We start from the raw sequence: 23,448 nt of genomic DNA, 5'->3' as shown, positions 1-23,448 counted from the left end.
AATCCATGCCATAAAATGCTGGAAGAACATATGTCAATATTTTTTTCTTCAGCCTGAATGCAAAAGTGCAGCTTTGCATGCAAAAATATGTACTTCTCTTTCTTCCACCTCTCCTTTAACAGTTAATTTAACCATGCAAAAAAAAAAAAAAAAAATCACACTATCATTTCATAAGGGTGGGATCAGGCTTCAGAAAAAATGAAATGTACTCTCCAAGACGTAACAAAAAAAGTTATGCAACTTGCAGCTTTAAGGGTGAAAAAACTCCACAGAGTGGCAGAGGGAGAGCTGTCATATCACATGAGCTGTGTATGTAGCTGTGATATGACAGATCTTCTAAACCTGCTGTCATCAAGAAAAATTCCTGACAGACAAAAGTCCAGATCTGGGCAGGAAGACAGCCCTTTTTTAAGGAAGAAGCACTGTGCAGGTTAAAAAAAAGTCACATTGATAATCAGGGCTCATATTTGTAATCAATACAGCCCTATCTCAAGACTGAGTATTGAATCTTTCCTATATAATTTTTATAAACCGAGAAATGAGAAGCATCTACTGATTGCTGAATTCATTTAACACCTGATCTAGTTCCATAGGATTAGTAAACCCTTTCCTTTATTAATGAGATTTTTAAAAATGTCCACATTCCATCCTAGTCAACAGCTTTTACATCCTTGCAAAGAAGTCATCTTTTCAAAAATCTGATCTTTTAAGACACATGAAGAAGTTTTTGTTTTATCCAAAAATCAATAGACGAGCGACCAAAAAAAAGCCTGGCCCAGCTGGAACACTGTACCAAGAACAGCAGCCAAGAACACAGGACTGCTTTTCCTCTGAGCTTTAATTATAACTCTCACTGCATCTTTCTCTTGCTGGAAGAAGCCAGCCCCTTTCATTTGCCTCTACCTCAGAACTGGAATAAGGCAGCACAAAGCAGGAGGTGTCATGTCTTCAAAACATGAGTTAACAACACACTCTATTTAGCCTACCCCTGGTATTCAACCTACAGCTCCTGGCAACCCAGCTTACAAATGTACACCACAGTCACTCTGCATTCTGTGACACAGGAACAAGAGAAATCCCTTGCAACCACAACATGGGACCCAAGAGAATCTCACAATTACTTGTTCATAAACCTTGATCCAGCAGGAGAGCTGCCCATTGCTACAGCACAGAGAAACAAAGATTTCTTATTGCTGCAGTGTTTTGAGCACTCTACATGTACAACTCTGCAGACAAGAGTTGTACATGAAAACAGGCCCTTTGTCACTGCAGAAACAATCATGGATCCAGTACAAACTGGGAAGTACAACTCACACCTTCCTGGGTTGTAATGCACAGAACTCCCCGCACAAACCTTCACTGGCAGGTGCCGTGAGCAGCCTGTGCCCCAGCGCTCTCCAGAGAGTAGCTGCACACAGGTACTCTGCTCTCTGCTCAGGTTTCAAACTCTCCTGTCACTCGTGGCATCTGTGTCCTGCTAGAACAGGCTCCAGGCCAAGCTGCATGTCCAGCATTTCTCACAGGATCTGCCAGCAGGGCAGCTGAGGGATGAGGAGGGACACGGCTTGCCCAGGGCACAGAGGGACAAAGTGTGGGGCTGTGTGGCTGCCTTTGCAGATACCTTCTGGCCTGCCTTTCTTCCTCTCCTACAGGGCAAAACCCAACATAGGATCATTTCTGTGCTTGTTTTCCAAAAGACAAAACAGCTGCCAATCTTATACCACAAAGTTATTCAGAATTAGGGTTCCACAAGTTCCCTTCATCATAGTGCTGCCAGTGCAAAGAGCAAGGACACCATTAGCAGTGCCAGGGTCCCATGGCAGCCATGCCACAGAGCTGGTGTGGGACACAGATAGTTGTGCCCATTGCCTGGGCCTCAGGTGTCCCCCAACCCTCCCCCTGCCTGTGGGGCTCCATCTGTGAGCTCTCTGGCACAGAGAGGCCCTGATCTCTGCAGCTGCTCTGGATACTGCCAAAGATAAACACCATATCACCTTCTGGGTTCATAGCACCACCACATCACATGAGCACAATGCACCAAAACACACTCTTTAGGACAGAATGGCTGGGATATATCAAAAGATGGGGGAATATCAAGTATCACTACAAAGAGCCTACAGCACAGTGTGTGGAGCCAGGTGGGAATGGCAAGTTATTGGTTCCAGCTGGGTGCTGGTCCCAGGCTTGCACCCAGCTGAGCCTGCACAAGTTCCTTTGCACAGTGTCACCCAGTGCTCCATGAAGAGGGATGAACTCTGGTGACATGCCATAGTAACACTACAGACCCAGGTCATGTCCAGCATAGACTCCTGCTGCCAGTTCCTCCTCAGAAACTGAAGTGCAAGCGAGGCAGAGGAATCTCAATGGCTCTGGGGAATCCAGCTGTCAAGGCCAACAGGGCCATAGTGGCTGGCCCTGGGCACACAGTCCTCTGGAGCACAGCACCAAGAGCCTGGAGTTAGCCTTGGAGGCAATACAGCTGTGTCTGTGCAGAGCTGCATCTGAGTGGGGCTCCTGAGAACAGCCCAAGATACCCAAAAGTGGGTCTTGAAAGAGCTAAGCTGGATGTGTGCACCCAGGACATACAATCCACCATTCTTACCAAAAGCCCACAGCTGAAAGCAAGCTGCCAGCACACAGCTGTTCTCACTAACTCATTACTCTAGTTTCAGATATTGTGCCTCTCAGTGGAGATCTCAAAGAAACACTGATAACCCCAAAGCACGTGAGGAAATACACAACTAACATGGTGCATGAGAGACATATAAGCTGCTCATGAAGTTGGTAGAAATCTGATTTATAGTGTGGGAAGCTAGTTGTCAACTGAAATGGGAAGGATTTATTGCAGAACCACTCTGAATAGCAAGGCAGACTGAGTAGCCTGGGAATTTCCATTCCATACAGCAGGGAATGCCCATGCAGCATTGACTGTGCCAAGAGCATGAGTCAGCTGCAGCCCCCACTGTTGCCCAGTAAACCCATGTCCAGTTCTTGGGGCTGTACGAGACCATGCCTCCCTCCCCACCCCAAATTTCATTATTTATATTAAAACAAAAAAGAGGCTGAGAGGTGGCACCGGAAGGGGAAGTGGCACCGGAAGGGGAAGTGGCTCATTTAGGCTCCTAAATCAAAATAGGAAGAAACAGAACATCGGAAATTCCTGCCCTCAGTCTTGGTACTTTCTGGATCCCGAGACCAGAACTCTATTTACATTCTCTGGGTGTAGGCAACTGTGCTGCAGTTTTGGATTGAAAAGATTCATGTTGTATTGATAAGAAGTTGGCTTCAGAGGAGAAGTTATTCCACGTGCTGAGCTTCTCGGTTACATAAAACATGGCTGTGCCACTGAATTGAAGGCTTGTGCGTCCCAGAGTTTCAATGGCCACAGCTATGGACTGGACCGGAGAACAAAATCTCCACAACCTGGAGACCAACATTGTGCTGGCCTGACAATAGTTTAATTGCTTATATCTTTTTTTCTCTCTTGGTGTTAGAATTACTTTGAAAACCGGCAGTTCTCAAATACATTTTTGTGAGACCAAATAGTACAGAGATGGCTTACCTGGACAATTAGTTTATTTTCTTTATCGGGCAGAATTCGGTATGTATAAACGCAGTTCCGGTACCTGGAACAGACCACAGGTGATATGGTTAGACCATGTCCAGAAGGGAATCTCACTATGGCATCCCTCCCTGTGAGAAAAGACATTGGAAATTCCTGAAACACATAGATTGCTTCATGCACAAGGGTTTTAAACCATTTCTCTTTCCTACTTTCTTTTCCTGAAGCCTGCGGACTAACACAAACCTGAGGTGTTCCTGGTCACTGAAACAGGAACATCTGCTTGCAGATGTCACTGCAGAAAGTGATATCAGCATTAGCTCAGAGGGCGTCTTTCCACTCTTCTTCTGGCCAGAAAGAGAGAAAGCACCAAGTGGCTCTAGCTGTCAATAGAGCAGGTGTCTCAGGAAGAAATGAAAAAGCAGAAATCCGAGAAACAAAGGGCCAAAACCAGCAATAAATGAGTAAACTGAAGGGCTAGAGCATTGACTTGTATTGGAAAAAGCAAATAATGTATTTCAGCTAAATCACAGTACAACATCTGATTGCCAGGCACATTTCTATCCACAAATCCTAAACAGTTTAAATGAAAACCCATCTCACCATCCTGGTATGGATGCACACTGTACATGTGCATCTGTAGGGCATCCACAACAAATACTTTGTCCCAGTTAAATTCAATTAGATTCTTATTTAAGGGGGGGATGAAGGAGTCTTGTGTTCAGTGGAGGGTCACATCAATGCATAGGAACCCAAAGGAAGCCTGAACAGCACTGTAAGCTTAACCTCCCTCAGCAGTTGCTGACCTTAGTGTGGTTCACCCAAGAAGTATTGACTAGACAATATATTTTTACCTTTCTCACAACAAAAGCTTGATCAAATCTTTAAGTTATCTGCAAAGAACTTAAAAGACACAATATCGCTTTGAGCGACCAAAAGGTGCAGATTCAACCCCTTTCTTCTCAAAAGAAAGAACAGAATCCACACTCAGATCTTCCTTGGTTGTCACAAAATGTGGACTGAGGTCATCCCCCCAGCTGGGGAGATGAGGCAAATCAATAAACATCCTAATCTCTCTTAGAGTCGTGATGTGAATCTATTCATCATACGCCTTTCAGAATCATTCCACGCAGGAGAGAGGAGATTGCCGGGATTTCAGGCAGCCTTATACAAGGAGTCACAAAGACACATTGGAAATGAAAATAAATTCCTCCTAGATCATAGCTGAGTTTTTCTAGGATGTCTGGAGGACATGTATCCACATGAACATGTGTCTTTTGATAGCATTAATGCAAAGGACATAGAAGAATTCAAGCTGTTTTTAGATCTCATTTCACAGGCATCTATTTATTCATACATCTGGTACAGAGCTGGAAGTCACAGACATGATCCTCTACTGTAGGACAGCTACAGCCCTGCTAATTCCACCAATACAGGGCAATCAGTGCCAGGTGAGGATATGAGCCAAGGAAGGGCATGGGGTTTGTTTTTATGTGTAAATGCAGCTCTCTTACACCATTTACTCCTGCTGATATTCAAATAGAGCTAAGCAGAATTATTCATGCAGCAGAGACAATTTGTGTGTGTGGAGATTATGAAACTGATAAATGAAGTAGCCCAATGGCTCCTGCTCAACAGGAGGACTCTCATGTGGCCTTCACAGAAAGTGGCCCATCCACAGACAGTTCAAGGCTGCTCTCATAATGCTTGTAAAAAGGTTTAGGTTGAGGACCAGTAAGATCAGCATAAGAACAATGAAAGAAAGGCAGTTGGGTGAGACAGGAGAAGGGAGAAACACTCCTAGGATCAAAGGAGGAATCCTCCTTGCCAGTCCCCTAATTTAGTGCATGTGGATGGAGAAGACCAGGATTTTTACTCCATTTTTACTCTTAGTCTTCCTGTCCTCGGCATCCTGACTGTCAAGTTATGTGGTCCCAGTTGCCACCACATTCTTAGTCCACCCTAAAAAGTGGGTTGAGTTCAGAATTGTTCAGCCATTGTTCAGGCTGTCCATGTGGAGGGCAAATAAAACATCAGCCTCCAAGTACTTATCTCCCTGTCCTCTCAACCAACCAGAGGAGGTAACAGTGTGACAAGGCAGGCATTTTCTCACTCCTCTCCTACTGTATGTTTTTATGCACAAGTGATAATGTGCATATTGGGAGTTTCTGGAGCACTGAACAGGGCTGCTGTGCTAGGCCTGATGCCATGTGCCAAGTGCACCGTGAGAGAGGCACGGCATTGGAAAGGACATCTCACAGGCAGGGTCCTCTTAGAGGGGTCCCAAAGCTGCAGCTGGTCCTTGAGTTTCACCTCTAGAAGTGTTGTTAGTCCTGCAGCCATTCAGGGAGGAACTGCCAACAGAAGATCTCCTGGAGGAATGATACCAGTTTAGGTGCAGGGAACACTAAGCAGGCTCTTTTGGATTTCAAGATTCAGGCATTCCCCTCCAGGTGAGTAAAAAGACCCCATTTCTTGTCAATAGACTGACAGATCAAATGATTTAGACACAGAGAAAGGAGGAGGAAAAGGGCTTTGTTTCTTGCCTTTTATGGGGCAGTGTGACCAGAACAGGGGACAGCTGTACAGGGGGAGGAGCACTCCCCAGCCTTTCACTCTCTAAATGCTGCTGTTCAAAGTTTCAGAAAGGGAGGCAAGGCACTCTTAAAAGGCTCTCCAAATACACCTCCTCTACTTGTCTATATTCATACAAACCCTGTTTTTCTAAAGCAGCCCTTCAATGAAATCATTATTTCATTCTATAATATTATAATAATAAATGCTTTTGCTGGATCTTGATTGATCTGCCCAGTAAATATTAGAGCTATGTAGAATATGACATTTCTTTTTCAGAGCAAATTTCATGTTTTTCATTTTCCTTATGTATACAGAGTTGACACCTGCTCCTTTGCAACATAATTCTCTTTTGTGGAAACAATTTGCAGTCAGCCTTTCAATTCCCCACTCTCCCATTCTTTGTCTCCAGCCTCTCTATTTTTTAAACGAAGCAACTGAAGAGCTCAAACTTCAAACACCTCCCAGTCAATAGCACAGCTGAAACTGATACATCTCTGAGGAAGTTTTCAGCTTCAGCAAAGGTGCCCATTTTGCGGAGATGACATTCAGAGGGAAAGATTTATTCACCACCTCTCCACAAACTAACTGCAAGCCAGCATAAGCTGAAAGCTTATGTCAGATCGTTTGACAGCAGTCTGTGTGATGTTTCCCAGGCTGTAATTAATGCCAGCCCTTTGCACCTCTGATCCAGCCGCTCTTGGCTGGCAAGGCTGGGTGCTCCCCAATTCTTTAATCAAGCCATTCATATTAGCTACCTCAGAATGGATTTAAGAATGTAACCTTTGGCTCCCGGTGCAGAAAATCATGGTCATTATATTGTTTCTGTTTCCTGATCCCATGTCTCTCAAGTCACAAAAGGCTTTCAAAGCCGCCTGCATAAACATTTACAATGGAAAAACTTATGCAAATGCATGTTAGTAGGCCTTTCTGCAGCACCTTCCCTTTCTATAATCCCCACCATCCCTTGGTGAAAATATTTTGTGTACATACTGGTTACAAGTCAAATCAATGGGGTAACACTAAAATCACTCAATGGAAGCAACAGTCTGTTCTAGTAAATTGTTCCCTGACTGACCACTTAGGCCCTCAGCTTCTGTTACAGGATTTTCTCTCCTCCTTCCTGCTAGTACTGGCTGTTCATCTGCAGCTGCCCTTCTTTCTCTGCTCCCTCCAGAAAGACAAAACTCTTCCCTGTGTTGTTTCAAGCACCTTATCAGGCAGGCACTGAGGCTCTCTGTGCCTTGTGAAGACACCCACTCCCCAGCCACCATCCCTGGCAGTCCAACACCTACACCCACGGGGCAGTTACCCAGCCCCATGGCACTCAGCAGCCGACAGTGCTGTCAGCAGAATCTGACCTCAGAGACAAGCAGTTAGCTCAGAGTTATAAACAGCAGCACCACATTCATCACTACAAGAAATGTACTTTCAGACAGAAAATGAGAAACCTGCTTGCAATGTTTGTAATGTAATGTGGGGTAAAGATTAAATTAGCTTCATCAATCTGCTGCAAAATGGCAGCACAGAGGATCTGATAGGGTCCCACTAGGGCTCTCTTGATCTCTCCTAAGCAAGGAGCAACTGCCTGATCTCTCTGTAAGACAAAGTTAAATGTCTCAGATTTTACCTATTGACTTCAGTCTCCTCTCACTCCTTCTCTCCTGCCTCCAGGAAAAAAAAGCTGCCTCTCACAAACCCAGGGCAGGAGGCCTTGTTTTCTGGTTCCTGACCTAACCCAGAATGAGGGGATTAGGGCTGCCAGCACTTCTCTCCCTATTCCCCACATGAAACATTTACCCCATGAGCCACATTAATGATGCAGGTGGAATCACTGCTCTGCCAGATATACTATGCACAGCTCCAGGAACTATTTCAAGCCTTTTGCTGAATACAACACAGTACAAGCAGGGAGCTCAAACATACACTGAACCAAAGCAAGAAAAGTGCCTGGGAGGTCCCAGGCTCCAGACTGGGGTCACTAAAGATAAATATTTGACCCAAGTTGTTAAGACACTCCAGAAGTTCAAGAGGTTATTTTCTCTCAAAGCACAGCAGCAGTGCCTTTGACCATTCTCTCCTTTTGAATCAGGGGCAAGAGCAGCATGAGAAGTACAGCAGTACATAAACCATGGGTTTATTCAGCCTGGCTCTTAACCCTTCCCCACCCCATGGCCCAGTCTGGTGAAACCAGCTGTGCTCTGAGGAAGGCTACACGTTCCCAGTGAGTAGAGCACCTGTTTGCCTGTGTGCAGGGGAGGAGGCAGGAGTGACCCCTACCCAGCAGGGATAGCAGTGTGGGCGAGGGCGCGGTGAACGCTGTACTTACAGCACGCAGAGTGCATATGCTGAAGCAATTGACTCACTGGCCCGCACAAGGAAGCTGCCGTCCTTGCCTACTTTGGAAAGCAGGTCTTCAGCTCTGGAGCGAGTGATGTTGCCGTGGTACCAGCACTGATCCATTGCTGGAGCTGGAGGAAACCTGAATGCCAGCACAGGAGCTGCCAGAGCTGCCTGTGTGTCTGTGTGTAACGATCAGCCAGCTTCGGCTCACCAGCTTCCTGTTTCAATAGCACAGAGAGGGAAAGGAAACTCAGCCACGGACAACTTCCTCAACTCAAACAGCTCAGAGAGTGAGTGTGACATATCCCTGCAGCCCCCACTCTCCCTCTTCATGCTGCTGCTGAAGTGACTAGCAAGCCCACGTTCCCTGCCTTTCCCTCCTGCTTTGTGTCCAAAATTCCCAGCTGGTGATCTCTTCTGCTCCCTCACAGATTCAGTCCCCCAGGCTTTGGTGGCCTGCCGTCCAATTTACGATCTCCTGCCAGACAGATCCTTTGAGTTTTCATCTTTTTCCTGTCTCTTTGTCCTACCCACTACAGGTCTCCATGGGGAATAAATAAATCTCTGATCAGAAACACACTGTGCATTAGGATACATAGCACTGACTGCCCCATTCCTGCCTTGACTAGTCCTATCTAACTAGGTGTGAGGAGGGAATGTCAAAGAATTGAAAAAATAAAATAACTACTGCATGTCTCCATGCATAGAAGCAGACTGAAAGGCTGATTTGTGCTAGGGATTTTTGACCAAAGCTCCCTGTCAGCTACTGTGAGATGGATTCAAAGATCTTTCCTACTCTAAATCCCCAAAGGTGGGATAGAGCAAAGCTGTGTCTGCAACCTGCGTCAGAGAGGGGAGAACTGGAGCTTTCACTTCCCTTTTCTTTGTATGTACATCTGTCCCTCAGCTATGCTGTGCGGCATGCTTAGTGCTGCATCTCCAAGACATATTTGCAGCAATGCCAGAACATTCCTACAGGGGCACTGCCTGCATGACAATTTTGGTTGTCTATCCTGTACCTCCAACCAGTCTGCTCTCTGCACATCCACGTTTGAGCTATACCTGAAAGCAGCAGCTGAGCTGGGAATCGAAGTCCAGGGGCAGAGGAAAGGTGCAAACCCTGCTAGCCCTATGCAACCCTCGGTTCCCAGACCCAGGAGAAGTGCTGGAACCACAGTACCTGGGCCATGCATGAAGTGCTGTACACTGCATGGACAGCAAGGCAGGAGAGAACAGACTGTCAGTGCAAAAGTGTGGGTGTGTAAAAGGACAGTGAACCAGCATAACCCAGCATCCATCCCTCTAAAGCCTTCTTGTTGCTTTCAGCTGTGCAGAAGCTTGGTCTGCAGTGTCCAGCTAAACCTCTGCAGTAAGATGAAACTGTGGGCAGCAGCAGCCCAAAGCTGTGTGGCCAGAGCAGGGCCCTGCTAGATGAGCAGAACTGCACCGTGCAGGGCTTCCTGTCCATGCTGAGCAAGCACTGTCTGCACATGAAAATTAGCTCAGCGGAACCTGGCCTTCAGCTCCACCAACATCCACACAGGCCCTTAGCAGGGAAACTCCTATGGATTCGAGGGCCTAAATGGAGTCAGACACAGAATGCCATGAAGTGGCTCTGCCACTAGCTGTAAGCTACAGAGTGGTTACAAACTCCATTCTCCCAACCAAAATAAGAGTCTGCATATGGCAAAGGCACCATACAGCTGCTCTGACAGCCCTGCCTGGCCACAGTGCACTGCTAACCTCAGCTGCACCAAATCCTTGGGATTTCTGGTACCTCCAGAAGCTTCTCTGGAGCACAGCTGCAACAGGAAGCAGAACAGCTCTGAATGTCAACCACTGCTTGACCTCACAGTGCTCTCCATGCAACAGACATGTACTGGATGCAGAGTGGACAGAGCTGCTCACAGCATCGATTTTGATAAAATGAATCTGTTTGGAGAGCTTCTCCTGATCTTCTGCAAACTTACACCAGGTAACAAGTACAAGCCCTCATTAGACATCTGAGACTAATCAACTGCATACTTAGCTCCTATCCACCCCACCACCAACATAAATTTTTAGCAATCTGCTGCTACTTCCTTCAAATGCTGTGTCCAGGCACACACTAGTCCTTGACTTGGAGACAAAAACAAGGGGAAGGGATCCAAGTACAGAGGATGACTGTGACAATTGAATGTGCAGGCTGGTTTCTGTGAGTATCTCTTGGTCCTAAAAGAAAGCACAGTACAGCTTCAGCGGCTCAAAAGGTAAATCCCAATCCCCAAATATAAACAGCTCTGTGATCCCTAATGGCTTGTTAGCTTGGAATATCATCTTATCTCCAAGACACTATAATAGATATTTTATCTGAACTGGTTTTTCTATAGATGTCCAGGTAGTAGTGTACCAGATGGGTGTCCACACATCAGCCTCTCCAGAATCAGTAAATAAATACTGTCTGTGGCATCATTCAAGATGTACAGTGGTCACCCAATCCCTCCTCCCCACTTATATTCAGCCTGTGCACTGCATCAGCATGGGAACTGCCAGGCTTGGCCAGGTAGAAACTTAAGTATGCATTTCCATGTCACAAAACTAAAGCATTCCATAGTACCTGATGAGGAGGTTAAGTCTATAGGGCAGCAGTTAGCTTTGCAGAAATCTAAATATACCATTCCCTAATTAGGCATCAGTGATAGGCTGTTGGCCACAAAGGTTATTTAGATTCTGGCCTACATCTAAAGAGCATATGAGTAGTACCCAAAAAGTACTGACTACCTGAGCCACTCTGCTACTCCAGCCCAGCATGTTACTGACCTGCTGCTTGGGAAAAGCTTGACAAGTTACCAGTGTATCTGTGAAGGTCATGAGATCCCTTCATTCCCTTGGTATCTGCAGCATCCAGGTGCCCTGGAACAAATCTCCATAGTGAGGAAAGTCAGGGCCTTTTTTCCCAACACCCGTGAAAGCTGTCAGTAGTAAAAGGCAAGGGTAGGAGCACTGTGCAAACAGACTCATGGACCTGAGCAGTGACACTGCAAAGGATCCTATGGGACTTGGTAGTGTTCACCAAAGGGGATGTGTTCTGAGAGATCTCTGAAAGTTTTCTTCACCAAGAGGGTGAACAAACATTTTCCTTGCAGTCACTGAATGTGTGCACACATGCAGGATACAACGCACAGGAAACAAGCACAGACTGGTTCATATGCAGAATTTTGTCCAGAGGCATGGGCAACACTTTCCTAGCTCCATCTGCTCTGATGTGTCTCACATGGTAGCCATTTGTTTCTGGTCAGTCTCTTGTCTAGTCATTGTATAATGCCTCTTTTCAAAACACACTGTAGAGTAGTAGAATAGTGTCTCTCTCACCAAAACTAGAGCTGTTTCATTCAGGAATCTGCTGAAAATCTGTCTACATTGGAAAGCCTTCCAGCTGGAGTGTTTTATGTTACTCTGGCCTTGGTCAGTTCTCTTTCCTCTGGCACTGGTGCTTTTTTGCTGAAAGTGGGGCAATATAATTTGTTTGACATAGTGCCTCATATGCCAATAATACTCTATAATAACAAGACATGGTGTTGTCAACAATAAGAGTAGTTGCTATGTGGATCACAGCTTGGCAGTTGCGTTAGACCAGCAAACTCTTCCCCTCTTGACTCTAAATTGGGAGCTCCCTCTGCAGACCTGTCCTGATCCTGCAGTTTCCATACAGGCAAAATGCCATTTTTGCCATTTGCTCTGTCCCCCAGTGTAGAAGGGTCCTGGTGTCCTCATTGACTCCTAGTAAGACTGCTCAGGGACAGGGAGCAGCCAGAGCACACAAGGCTGTGGTTTTCTTACACATGGGAAACTGCACCTTCTCAATGCAGTGTAAGCAAAAGGGTGAGTAAGCAAGAAAACACAGCATGGGAAGTAAGGAGAAGGTTAAGTTAGGCAGAAGCCTCTGGGGTGCCTGGGAACTCAACAAGGCAGCCCCAAAAACACTGAAGAAGTTGGCATGGAATATCCCAAGAGCAAGGCATCACATGGCCTTGCTGAAATAAGGAGACAGAAAACCCTGGAAATTACAGGTGCCTGCATTCCTACACTGGCTGCAAGAAACAGTGCTCCTTACCAGAGCCAAAACAGCTTCCTGAGGAAGGTGACAGCAGATATAGGGTAGTAAGCCCAGTGCCCTCTCTGGAAGTTTCTCCACAACTTACTAAATACCACTCAGCACAACCCTGCTGCCATTTGTTCCCTTGCAGTCCCTGCACTGTCAGCACACATGTCCCTGATAAGGTCTATCACAGACCTCAAGGTGAGAAGCCCTATACAAAGGTCACACTTGTTTTGGGCATGTGATGTGTAAAAAAGCAGCCAAAGAGAAAGGCAAAAAGGGAGAACAGGCAACAAAAAACAAAAACAAATGTGCTAAGTTGTGGTATGTTTAATGGACTTCACAATCTACAGACAGAACAAGCCAACACCAAAGAATGTGTGCAGCAGGAGTAAAAAAACCCTTTTGCTGAGGGATGACAAATGACAGTAAAAAGCATCAGCAAAGATGGTTTTCAGAGGGATGCTGATGGAAAGGCTTGGGACTCAGTGTTCTGAGGGAAAGGCTTGCTTCAGAGTGAACATGACAAAAATCATCTCTTCACATTGTCTGTGGGTCCCATATTCAAAGAGGCAGGAGAACAAAGGTGAGCCATCAGGCCCAACTCCCATGTACTGCAGATCCGAATAAGCACACAGGCCCTTGAAGAGTATGCTAGGTTTTGTCCAGTGTGCTGGATTTAAAGGGCTTTTGTTGAGGTAAATTCCTAAATCTTTTCGACCTCTTGGGTCTGTAGGATGAGCATAGAGTAACCAACTATCTTGACATTTGGCATCTGGGGGAGGTGGAAAGGCAGTAACACTCCCATGGCATCCTGAGGGAGGTTCTATTAGCATTTCAACCCGCTGGCCTCCCTCAAAGTCCAGACCATGGTTGTAGCTGACAGCCTGGATCCTGGCTCCCCTGTTGCTCCTTGCATTGCAGTAAAGGACCTTTCTGCCACAGGTATGCACCTCTGCTACCTGGCACTCCACTGCGCTCTCCTCCCCCACAAAGTTCCCCTTCTGCCATGTTGCCCCATGGTCAGAGCTGATGAAGCAGAAGGCATGAGGGGTGGGGTGTTGCTTGGGGTCCAAGATACGATAGGCATAGGCAGGAATCACAAGGCTCCGGGCCTCATCGAGCAACTGCAATCCATGACCTGGCCCCACCGCAAAGGTGGCCCAGTTCTTGTACTCATTCCTAATGCTCCTGTCGGTGACATCCTGGGCAGCGCTCCAGGTGCGTCCTTGGTCCATGCTAGTGACATAGCAGAGACGTACCAGATTGATCTTTGTCCTCAGCTGATGCTGCTCAGAGATCTTTCCTGGGACAGCTATGAAGAACAAGATGAGTTTTCCTGAGACTTCATCATATACCGGGCAGGGGTTCATAGATCGGTGGCCTTCAAGCTTTGCACTGACAAGGGTCTCCATCCTTCTCCACTGTCACAGTCCGTGGGAAGGGAGACAAGAATGGAACACACTGTTACAAAGAGACCCACATTATAGTGCAAGGATGTCTGGATAAAAGCTACAGAAGACTATGGGAAGAACAGAAGCAGGATAATGGATAGAGCAAGAAATGGGAAAACAATAATCTGGCATCATCAAAGGAAAGTGAAAATTATTTTGATGACACAAAGCATGTACACTTCACCAAGCATGTGGGTTATGTCCTTTTCAATTACTACTCCCTGAGGAACTGATAGTTCCATATCTCAATGCAGCTGGTGGCTGATGACATCCTTTAAAAAGCTACAGTGGCTGAATTTTCAGAAATCCTCACAAATATATATATATATATATATATGGCACACAGACATGCCCAGTGGTCAAAGTGCGCTAGTACAGACACTGTGCTGTGTCCATGTTTTTTAATAAGTCACAGAGAAACCCAAGCCCTTTTTAAGCATCCTGGATGATGACAAATCCCTGCTCATTCAGGCTGCTGTTCCTCCACTTTGATGTGAATGTATGTGAATGGGCAACCCAGCCTACACTGAAGCACCTTGCAAGGGCCGATTACATGACTCTGGTGTGGAGATTTGGACCCTGAGCTGTCTGACTCAGAAAATAGGTCATAGAGCTGGTATAACTACCCAGCAAGCCCTGTTTTCTTCAAATGAATAGCACATAACGCAATCATGTTTCTAACACTAGCATTGCAATTAGAAAACTATGACTACATCATGTTATTGGCTTGGTAAGCAAAGCAGTAGTTTTCAGTAAGATTATACTAATTAACTTTTCTGCCCTGATTTGCTGATTAGCCTTTTTGTTCATATCTTATCTGTTTCTATCCAACTAATATTAACTTTTATTGAAAATTTAGTACTTCCATTTTAAAAAATTCATGTGAACACAAATTACTAAGTTTATGACCAACTGAACGCCACTAACTGAATTACAGGGACTTACACAAGATGTTACCTGAATGGTATGACACTGCAGGTGGGCTCAGAGGCTGCTTCTGCTAGGCAGACTCCAGCTCTTAAGAGCCTATAATCTAAGACAACCAACGAAGGTTTGGAATAGAAAAATATAATTACTTTTTTTTTCCCCCAAGAAATTCATGCCTTTGCATATGCAAAGAAATTATTATAAATAGAGTTTCCACCACCCCCAGCCAGCCAGCAGCATAACTGTTAATAATAACTGGTAGGTTAATAAGGTAGCCAAGTCACTGGCACAAGCAAACCAGACACTTTTTTTTGCATGGAGAGACTAACTAGTCTCAATTGTTTTTTAAACCAGAAATCAGTCCTAAAATGATGAATTAAAAAAAATAAAAAAAAAATAATAGTCACTGATCGCTAATTTACTTCTCCCCATCGTTGTGGCATTTCTTCCTCTTCCTTGAGGCATTTCTGCCTCTCCACCACGTTTTTCCTGCTACAACAGGACTTTTGTCCCATCTCTGTATCTGCATCCCCAGCTGTGCAATGACGGGTTAAAGCCACCCCTAGAATATCTACTCCATTTTAGTCCCCCCAACAGCTGCCCATAGGGTTGAATCCCAGCAGTGATAACCAGACATGCATTATTTATAGGTAGATTTGTCTCCTGTACCTGGGGAGGAGAAGCTGCCCTGTCCCTACATTCCACTCAGTGGGGGCAGGTGGGCAGAGCAGGGGGCAGTGTCCCCCGCTTCTCCCTGCACTGGTACCTGAACGTGCTGCGTGGCTGGGTCGTACACGCCCCTGCGCATGACTATCAGCTTGGCATGTTCATCCACCAGGTCCTCTCGCTCCTCAGCAAAGGCCAGGATGATGCTGAAGCGCGGCAGGTAGAGCAGGGCTGGAATTCGATAGCTCCAGGTACCGTTCCGGAATAACGCTTCTTGCTGCAGGACAGGGAACGCAGCCATCGTGCTAGGGGGAAGAGACAAAGCACACTGCATTTTGACCCAGCAAAGTGTCATGGGGCAGATTCCACTGCTTTTTGCTCTCTCTGCTCAGTGGGACCTGTCAGGCATTGAAGCATAGTTTCAGCTTTGTATTTTCCTTCTGCTTTTCCAAAGAGAACCTGTGCATAGCACAGTAGCTGAAACTCAGGCCAAACTTACCCCAGGAACTGCCTGGTTGGTCTGACTGGAGTGTCGCAAGGTAAGTACACCAAATACAGTTAATTAAAAAGCTGTGCTTTGTTTTGTCTTTTTAATTAAATGCACAAGCTGGGATTTTTTTGTTTGTTTGTTTTGTTTACTCTAATTCAGAAGACTGTTGATAATAAGACATTGTAGTAGTTACCCTCAGAAGACCATTAATTTCTCTGTTGAGGATGTATCCAAAACTTGGCACAGAACTTCTGCTTTGCCAAATATGAGCTTAAAATCCCATATAAATGACACACTGAGGCAATCCCTGGCCCCAGGTGTGTCTCAGTTTGAGGATGGCAAGCACTGAGCATGAATAAGGAAAGGAAAAGAACACCCCTCCTTCCATAAGATCAAAAAGCAGTCTGAATGGTGTCACATCACTTGGGATGTGACCAGGGAGAAACTTTGTCCTCTTTACAATGATTTAATAGCAATGTTATGAAGGAAAGCAAACATGAGGGACAATTTAAGGAAGCTGCCTCTGTGTAACTGGTCTGTGCTATGCCCCCACATATCCTCTCTTCCCCTCCTCAGACCTACTTGGCCCTCTGTCCTCTTGCGCCAGTGAGCCAACTCACCCCATTTCAAAAGCCAGTAGATTAAGGGAATTGTGTCTTAGCAGATGGATAAAAAATAAGAAAGAAAAAAAGAGAAAAATATAAAAGGAAAAAAAAATTCTCACATGATGTACCAGAAACTGAAGGCTTGGATATTCCCTGCTCAGCAGAGAAGGTGGGGAAGAAAAAAAAGAAAAATAAATATTAAAAAATCAAGCCTTAGATCTCTGACGCATTGAGTGGGTAGGATGGCAGGAAGAAGATGACAATACACTATGAGTAAGAAATTCAAATGCCTCCTACCTCACTGAGGCAAGACTTGCTGCCCTTTTCGTGGAGGATTCTCCTATTTACCTAAATCTTAGAAAGTGCTGTAACAACTACTGGACATGGATGAGCTCCTGATGTTCTTGAAGGCTGCCTTGATAATTCAGGACCAGATATGGAGGCAGCTTCAGAGTGCTTGTACCTACTTGAAGAATAGTTTGCACTCTTCCATCTTTTAGAAGATTATATTAGGCAGTCTAACTAACATAGACTTGGTCAAATTTTTTTTTCAGTGTTTATTTATGAGTTAGGAAAACAAATAAACTGAGTTTATCCTCCAGACAAGTCTGAAGCACAGGTGAGCTACCTCACAGGACCATATATTCCACTCTATCCAGATCCATAGCTACACAGCGAGTGTTCAAATATTCCTTCCTTCCACCTTCCAGGTGCTATAAATATCAGTCAGATTTTTGAACTCACAGGACTTCTCAGAAGGGTCTGAACTGCACTGCTCCAGCTAAAGCCAGCTGTACAGTCCCCAGCAAGCCCCAGCTCCACAGCCATTCTGATCCAAAGGCACTGGAAAGGGAAGTCAATCTCCCAGGAGCAGCTGCTCCCTCCTCACTATCACAGAAGATAAAGCAGTGTGAGGAAAGGCAGCAGCACTGCTACCACACAGACTGTTACCAGAATTGGATCACAGCTATCCATGCAATAACATGAAGGAAATAGGAAGACCTTCCTAGAACAAATAACTGTGCTGTTTGCTACTTACCAGCATGGATCTGGCTATTTATGGCTCCTGAAAGAGAAACTCACCAGTGTGCTTCCAGACTATTTAAAGGGAGATTATTTAAAGGGAGATTAGTCAGCCTGTCTAGTGGAGCACAGGTTCCCTAGTGTTCCTGTTCATAATGCCATCCTGATCTTGCAGTCCTGCTTCAGAACAGGGCAACAGGGAAGGAAAAGAAAGGGAAAAAAATAAGAAGAAGAAAAAGAGAGAGAGACAGAGAGATCTGGGCTGGTCTGTGAATCCCTTGATGGAAAGCCAAGAGACTGCTGCCATAGGAGGCCATGCTGCAGCCTGCTGCACACGAGTCCCTCCTGTCTGAGCCTGTCACCTGCACACAGCTCTGCCCACACTCTCAGCCCCCCTGTGACATGCTCACTGTGAGTGTCACAACATCTTCCACTTACTGCCAAATGGGGATTGAGGAAATAGCTGAATTGGGAATAGCTGCCATAGAAACAAGCCTGAGGTTCCTGGACACAGCAACTATAATCAAGGAAAATACTGGAATCAAGTGACATTTCCATCTATCCAGAGACTAAATAGAGATACGTGTGAGTGTGTGTGTATATACACTTGTACATACACTCCCTACACACAGTGTGGGTATTATGGCTGTATGCATATATATACAGGCTATGCATCCATCTGCAGAGAAACTTTTCCATCCTTTTTTAAACACACAAAGTCAGTATTCAGCTTTTTCTATGTTCTCCCTTGTGGATTCTCATGCAGAGATTGAGTCATAACAGTGTGAGTTTCACACAGAATCAAAAATGAAGCATCTTTAAATAAGTTTTAAATTTATAATATATATATTAAAAGAAAGTAAAATAGTGCTGCTTTAGTTACTTGTCCGGCCAACTGAAAGGAATTGATTTTTCTTTTGACCCTAACCTGTATCCAAAGGCATGCCCACCAACTAGATCCTTCTGACTGAAAAAGAAGCAAAATTGGCAAATCATTGGCTGGACAGCCATACAAACAGTGTTCCAGTGCTCATATTCCAGGACTGCTGGAACTCAAATCACACATGCTAGTCCTTCCAAGGCTACATTTCCAGGGGATGTGGGTGTCCATGATGCTACTTGGTTCCTAAACCTCACTGAAATAGCACTGGCTGGCCAGCAAGGAAGAAAACAGTGTTGCAGCCAGCACACCCCAAGGACATGGGCAAGACAAATATCACAGCAGTATCTTAAAATACTAAGAGCTAAACTAGAATACAAAGGCCTGAAACAGAAGCAGGAGACTGGAGAGCTGTACACATGAACACAAAAATTGCTCAGACCAGTATCAACTCAACAACCTTGGAGACAGAGTTAACTGTACTTTCCTAACTATGGGAGTAAGAAAGGGGAACTGGATGTAGTAATTTTTTTTCTCAAGAGAAAATAACATATCTGGTCACTTCTTTCTGGATGACAGAGATGCTAGTGAGGAAAAGGGAAATTTATCTTGTACCCATTAAGCCAATATCCCCTATTGCGTTCTGGTTTTTACTGGAATCATTAATTTATTTTCCACACTTACCCTTGCAAAGTGTTGTGCTCAAGGAGGCTGATGTTTACCTGCAATTCCTCTCCAAGGCACGAGTGAAGCTGCACTGAGATCCCATACTTCACCTCTGGGCAGGACTGGGCAGACAGGGAAAGATGAGCCCACTGCAAACAGTAAGAGGAGAGGGAGTTAAACTGGAGGAAGCCATTACTCATCATTTGCAAGTTACACAGCTGTAATGATTTCCAAAGCAGAGACTGTTTCCAGCACACCAGAAGAGTCAAAAGAAATAACAGTTGTCAACAAGTGAATCTATGATGGATTTAGTCCCTGGAAAGAGTCCAAGTGGGAGAAAGGAGAGGTGCTGGTAGACACCAGGAGAGGGTACTTGTTCCTTCCACTTTTGTCCTTCAAGGCAGCTCACATGGACTTGGAGCAGGATGAGCCATTGCATGTTTATTTGCTTTAATCCTCTCCAAGAAAAGTGAGCAAAAAGCATAACATTTCCACTGGCCTCAGCTTCTGTAAAAACCTGTTCTAAACATGATCAGAATCAAGCTGAAATGACAGCATGTCTTTAAAACAAACCAACAAAAATAAGGTAATATGCTGAACTCGATCTCTTGGTCCCTGTCAGAGAGCTCTACACTCTGTGGAGCAGGTAGCTTGCTCTTGAATGATTTCAGATAGGTCCCAAAAGAACTATCCAACTCATTAAGGGAGAGTCTGGGGAAAAAAAACACAATCAAAAAACCCAGAGAGAGTAAAATATAAAACTCAACTAAAATTCTGCTTTTCAAGGCAAGCACAAGAACCCAGGACTGCTCATTTTCTACTCAGCATCAGACCTGGACTTACAGCGCTTTCCAAATGTATAAAGTCAATGAAGCATTATGCCAAAACACACTCCTTGTCTCACTTGAAGAGAAATCAGACATTTCCCTTGGGATATTGCATAGAGGGGTCCCAGAAGTAGTCACATTCCAAATCCAGTTGTATAGGGTTAAGAAATAGAAGCCCCAGTTTGTTTCTAGAATAATTGCTGCACAGCACACTCCTGTGTGGAAGCTTTCCTCCCTCCTAAGCAGCACAGCTATGCCTGTTTCTGCCAAAGCCCAGCATCAGAGCGCTCCATCTCCAGCCTGCTTATGCCCTTAGACCAGACCCTACAGTAAATCTAGGCTATGGAATTTCTTAACAAGCCAAACAACACACATTTATTTAGTCTACTAAATCACCCTCAATACAAAGTCAGAAAGATGTTATCAGCAAAAACCATCAAACAATAAACCTTAAAACAAACCTTAACATTCAGAATTCAAAACTGAAAAAGACACAAAACTGGAATTACTTTAATCCAGCAGCTAATTGAACTAAACTTTTTAACCACACTAGAAACAGAAAGTTTCTCTTGTGGTAAAAATGTCATACCACATTTACAAGGGGATTTTCCATCACCCCAGTGCATGCTTTCCTAAACAATCAATCAGGGTCTGCTTTCAAACTGTTGTGGCTCAGCTTGGCAGTAGCTCCTGCACCTTAAAGTGGAGGTTTTCTTAGCAGGAGAGAGGAATTACAGGGAGCAGCAGTACTTTTCTTAAAATATATTTGGTGGAGGAATACACAAACTGCATTCCTAGTTGAATATACAAAACCTTTTTAGTTCCCAGCAATGTCCACAGTTATGAAAATAAAAAAAGGAAAAGGAAAAGAAAAAATACCTTTTTACTCTGTGTCTTCTGGAAGTCAGGTCAAAAGGCAAAAAACAACAGAACCAAAAACCACTTGTATTGGATTAGACAAAAGGGAGGCTCACCACACTCTCACCAAGCAATCTCCAACCCGCAAAATTATTTATGTTGGCAGCAATGTCAGCTGTCTTGGATCCCCAGAAAAAGCTATCAGCTGGCATATAAACACAAGCTTACATTTAAATAGCAAACCTGTTTTGCATATAAGGGGTGGTTCCATGGGAGCCAGACAAACAATAGGGAAAGACTTCTACATTACCACAGTAATTAAGCAGCATGTTTCTACCTGCATGGGTTGCTGCACTGTGGCACAGCTGTTGGTTCTATACAGTTCAGCATGCTGTCTTATTTCTTGGTCCTCTACTCCCCTGGTGCTGAGGAAGGCAAAATTCCTCTGGTTGCAGCATGTGGACTCCCAGTGCTTTCCCTCAGTACTGAGCTCTGGGAAAGTTTGCCTAAAGAACCCATTAAATTGTTATAACCAACAGGTGATGGTGCTGTGATAATCTAACATTCTGTCTCCACACACCAATCCATCAACATGTTCTTTCTGGATAAGAAATGGGTTAACAATAGGAGTGGCCAGGCAGGAATGCAGGAATGATACCTGTATGCTGATGCATTCAGGGGCAGCTCCCAGAGCCTCTGTGGAAGTGTTTCAAGGCCAAACTATCCCAGCTCCTTCAGTCAAGGAGCTACTGGGGGGAACCGAGCACAGGGAGAAGAGTACAAGCCTAATGTCACACCTGAGGAAGAAAGAGATGGAAGTATCCCTTCTCCCAGCTGTGCCCTGGCTGGCTGAGAGGCAGCACCTGCAGATGCTGCAAGTACCCAAGCAAATAATTTCACTACATTGTGCTACTGCTGTCAGAAATGACAGCAGTAATCCCATTTCCTATCCATTTTCTTGCTGTGTCCCTTGCTTTCCTCTCTTCTCTATTGAGCTTCCATTGCCATTAACACTTCTTGTCTTTGAAGTGATCTGAAAGAATGAGAATAACAATCCTGTGAAGAGATCTTGCTAGTCATGGAAAAAGTCTCCTCATTTCATGGCAGTTGTGGTTGATCTGGGCAAGCCAAATAGGAAGATGCAAAGGTGCGGATTTGCAACCAATCAGCTGAGCAACCAAATTAAGGTAATGCTTCTATATTACTCTGTTTCTCTTGAGCAACCCTGTATCCTTTCCTGTGCCAGCAAGAATCCTCATCTTACCTTGGCAAGCCATCAGAGGATATGAGACTGGCAGAAAATTAATCCAGAGGGGAAAAAAAAAAGTGAACTGTTTCTGCTGGGTCATTGTCCTGGATTGCATCAGCAAGAGTCCATCAAGCAGCAGAATCTGCAGCTGGAGCAGGAGCATGAAGCTGCTGACAGGAGGAGCAAACACACGACCCAGACTAGCACTTAGTCATTGGATCTAATTAGCTGCATGGTGAAACCACACCCCGTGTTTACGAACCTTGCCTAACTGGGCAGGTAAAGCACGGCCTTAATTGGGGCACAAAAGAGAAGACTGAAGGCATTTGTGTCTCACTGCATTGCCTGGAATCAAACAATAGTGTGAGGAAAAGACCCTCCAGAGATAATATCATTGACATCCACCAGAATCTAACTTTTAACAGTGACTCCTGGAGAAAATCCAGAGTCAATAAAGTGGCAGCAATTAATGGAGGACAAAAGACATTGAAGAGGCTGCTAAGGTGCAGTCTGCCTGAAAGCAAGACATGAATGATTGCTTTATGGATTTCTTCTCCTTTTTTCTTCTCCCTGGCTAGCAGCAGTGTTATTCAGGTGATTTTCTGAGTCACACACTTGGCTTCTGCAGCCAGACAACCCATAAATACTCATTTGTTAAACAGAAATCACCTTTCCCAGCTGCAGCTTAAAACTGGTTGTCCATCTCTTCTGAGTGGCAGTCCCAAGTGTGGCTTGGTGTGGTGGCAATGGTGGCAGCATGCATATGGCAGAGTAGCTTTGCCTCTGGCCACTTCCCACCTCCCCTTATCAGCTCATCCTCTCTAAGTAAGATTCCACACATTCCCCTGCAGCCAGCTGGGGTTCCCTGCCTTTGACCCACTCCCCATGACCAGTCAGTATCAGACATGGCTGTGCAGAAGCTAACAGCTTAGGAAGGCTAAATCTACACCTAAAATGAAGGATGTGCTGCTTAGTCCTGCTATGAGGTTAAAATTAGGCAATGTCAGTGCCTGTGCAGGACAGTCTCGCAATCAACATGCGGGCACCCCACACTGCTTCCCTGCAGCCACCAACACCACTGCCAGCATCCAGGCTCCAGCACTGCTCTTCAGCCTCCAGCCCACAGCACACACCTCTATTTGCAAAACCCCAGCCTTCTGATAAAAGAAAAAGTGCTTTTCCCAAACAACATGTTGTTCTGAAACTATTTTACAAAACTGCTCCTTAGTAACTATCAAAAATGGAT

The 23,448-nt window shown here is 45.1% G+C and overlaps 2 protein-coding genes across 8 annotated transcripts in view; both read right to left on the bottom strand.

The window, feature by feature from the left end:
• Positions 1 to 15,776, bottom strand: part of INPP5D (inositol polyphosphate-5-phosphatase D) — a 56,181-nt gene extending 40,405 nt beyond the window's left edge. For 2 of the 4 annotated variants that reach the window (XR_008483314.1, XM_054282328.1), the window contains exons 1-2: positions 8,466 to 9,731; positions 3,563 to 3,626 (exon numbers count right to left, since the gene is read on the bottom strand). Coding sequence is in view for 3 of the 4 variants with exons in the window: in XM_054282328.1 (XP_054138303.1) it covers positions 3,563 to 3,626; positions 8,466 to 8,599 (198 nt within the window). In the remaining variant the exon portion in view is untranslated. Of the gene's footprint in view, positions 1 to 3,562; positions 3,627 to 8,465; positions 9,732 to 10,557; positions 10,691 to 11,308; positions 11,328 to 15,704 lie in introns of those variants that run through there. The other 2 variants (XM_054282330.1, XM_054282329.1) reach the window with 2 other exon arrangements.
• NEU2 (neuraminidase 2) overlaps positions 11,288 to 23,448 on the bottom strand; it is a 37,151-nt gene continuing 24,990 nt past the window's right edge. For 2 of the 4 annotated variants that reach the window (XM_054282340.1, XM_054282341.1), the window contains 3 exons: positions 19,325 to 19,417; positions 15,705 to 15,909; positions 11,288 to 13,981 (listed from right to left, as the gene is read on the bottom strand). In XM_054282340.1, the coding sequence (XP_054138315.1) occupies positions 13,043 to 13,981; positions 15,705 to 15,909; positions 19,325 to 19,371 (1,191 nt within the window). In that variant the 5' untranslated portion in view covers positions 19,372 to 19,417 and the 3' untranslated portion in view covers positions 11,288 to 13,042. Of the gene's footprint in view, positions 13,982 to 15,704; positions 15,910 to 19,286; positions 19,418 to 23,448 lie in introns of all 4 variants that reach the window. The other 2 variants (XM_054282338.1, XM_054282339.1) reach the window with 1 other exon arrangement.

The sequence above is a fragment of the Melozone crissalis genome, unplaced genomic scaffold, assembly GCF_028551555.1.
Source record: "Melozone crissalis strain CALT ecotype California unplaced genomic scaffold, PUWL_Pcris_2 ptg000034l_1, whole genome shotgun sequence".
Taxonomy (NCBI): Eukaryota; Metazoa; Chordata; class Aves; order Passeriformes; family Passerellidae; genus Melozone; species Melozone crissalis.
The sequence above is the reverse complement of the archived record's forward strand: the minus strand, read 5'-3'. Positions and strand labels throughout refer to the sequence as shown.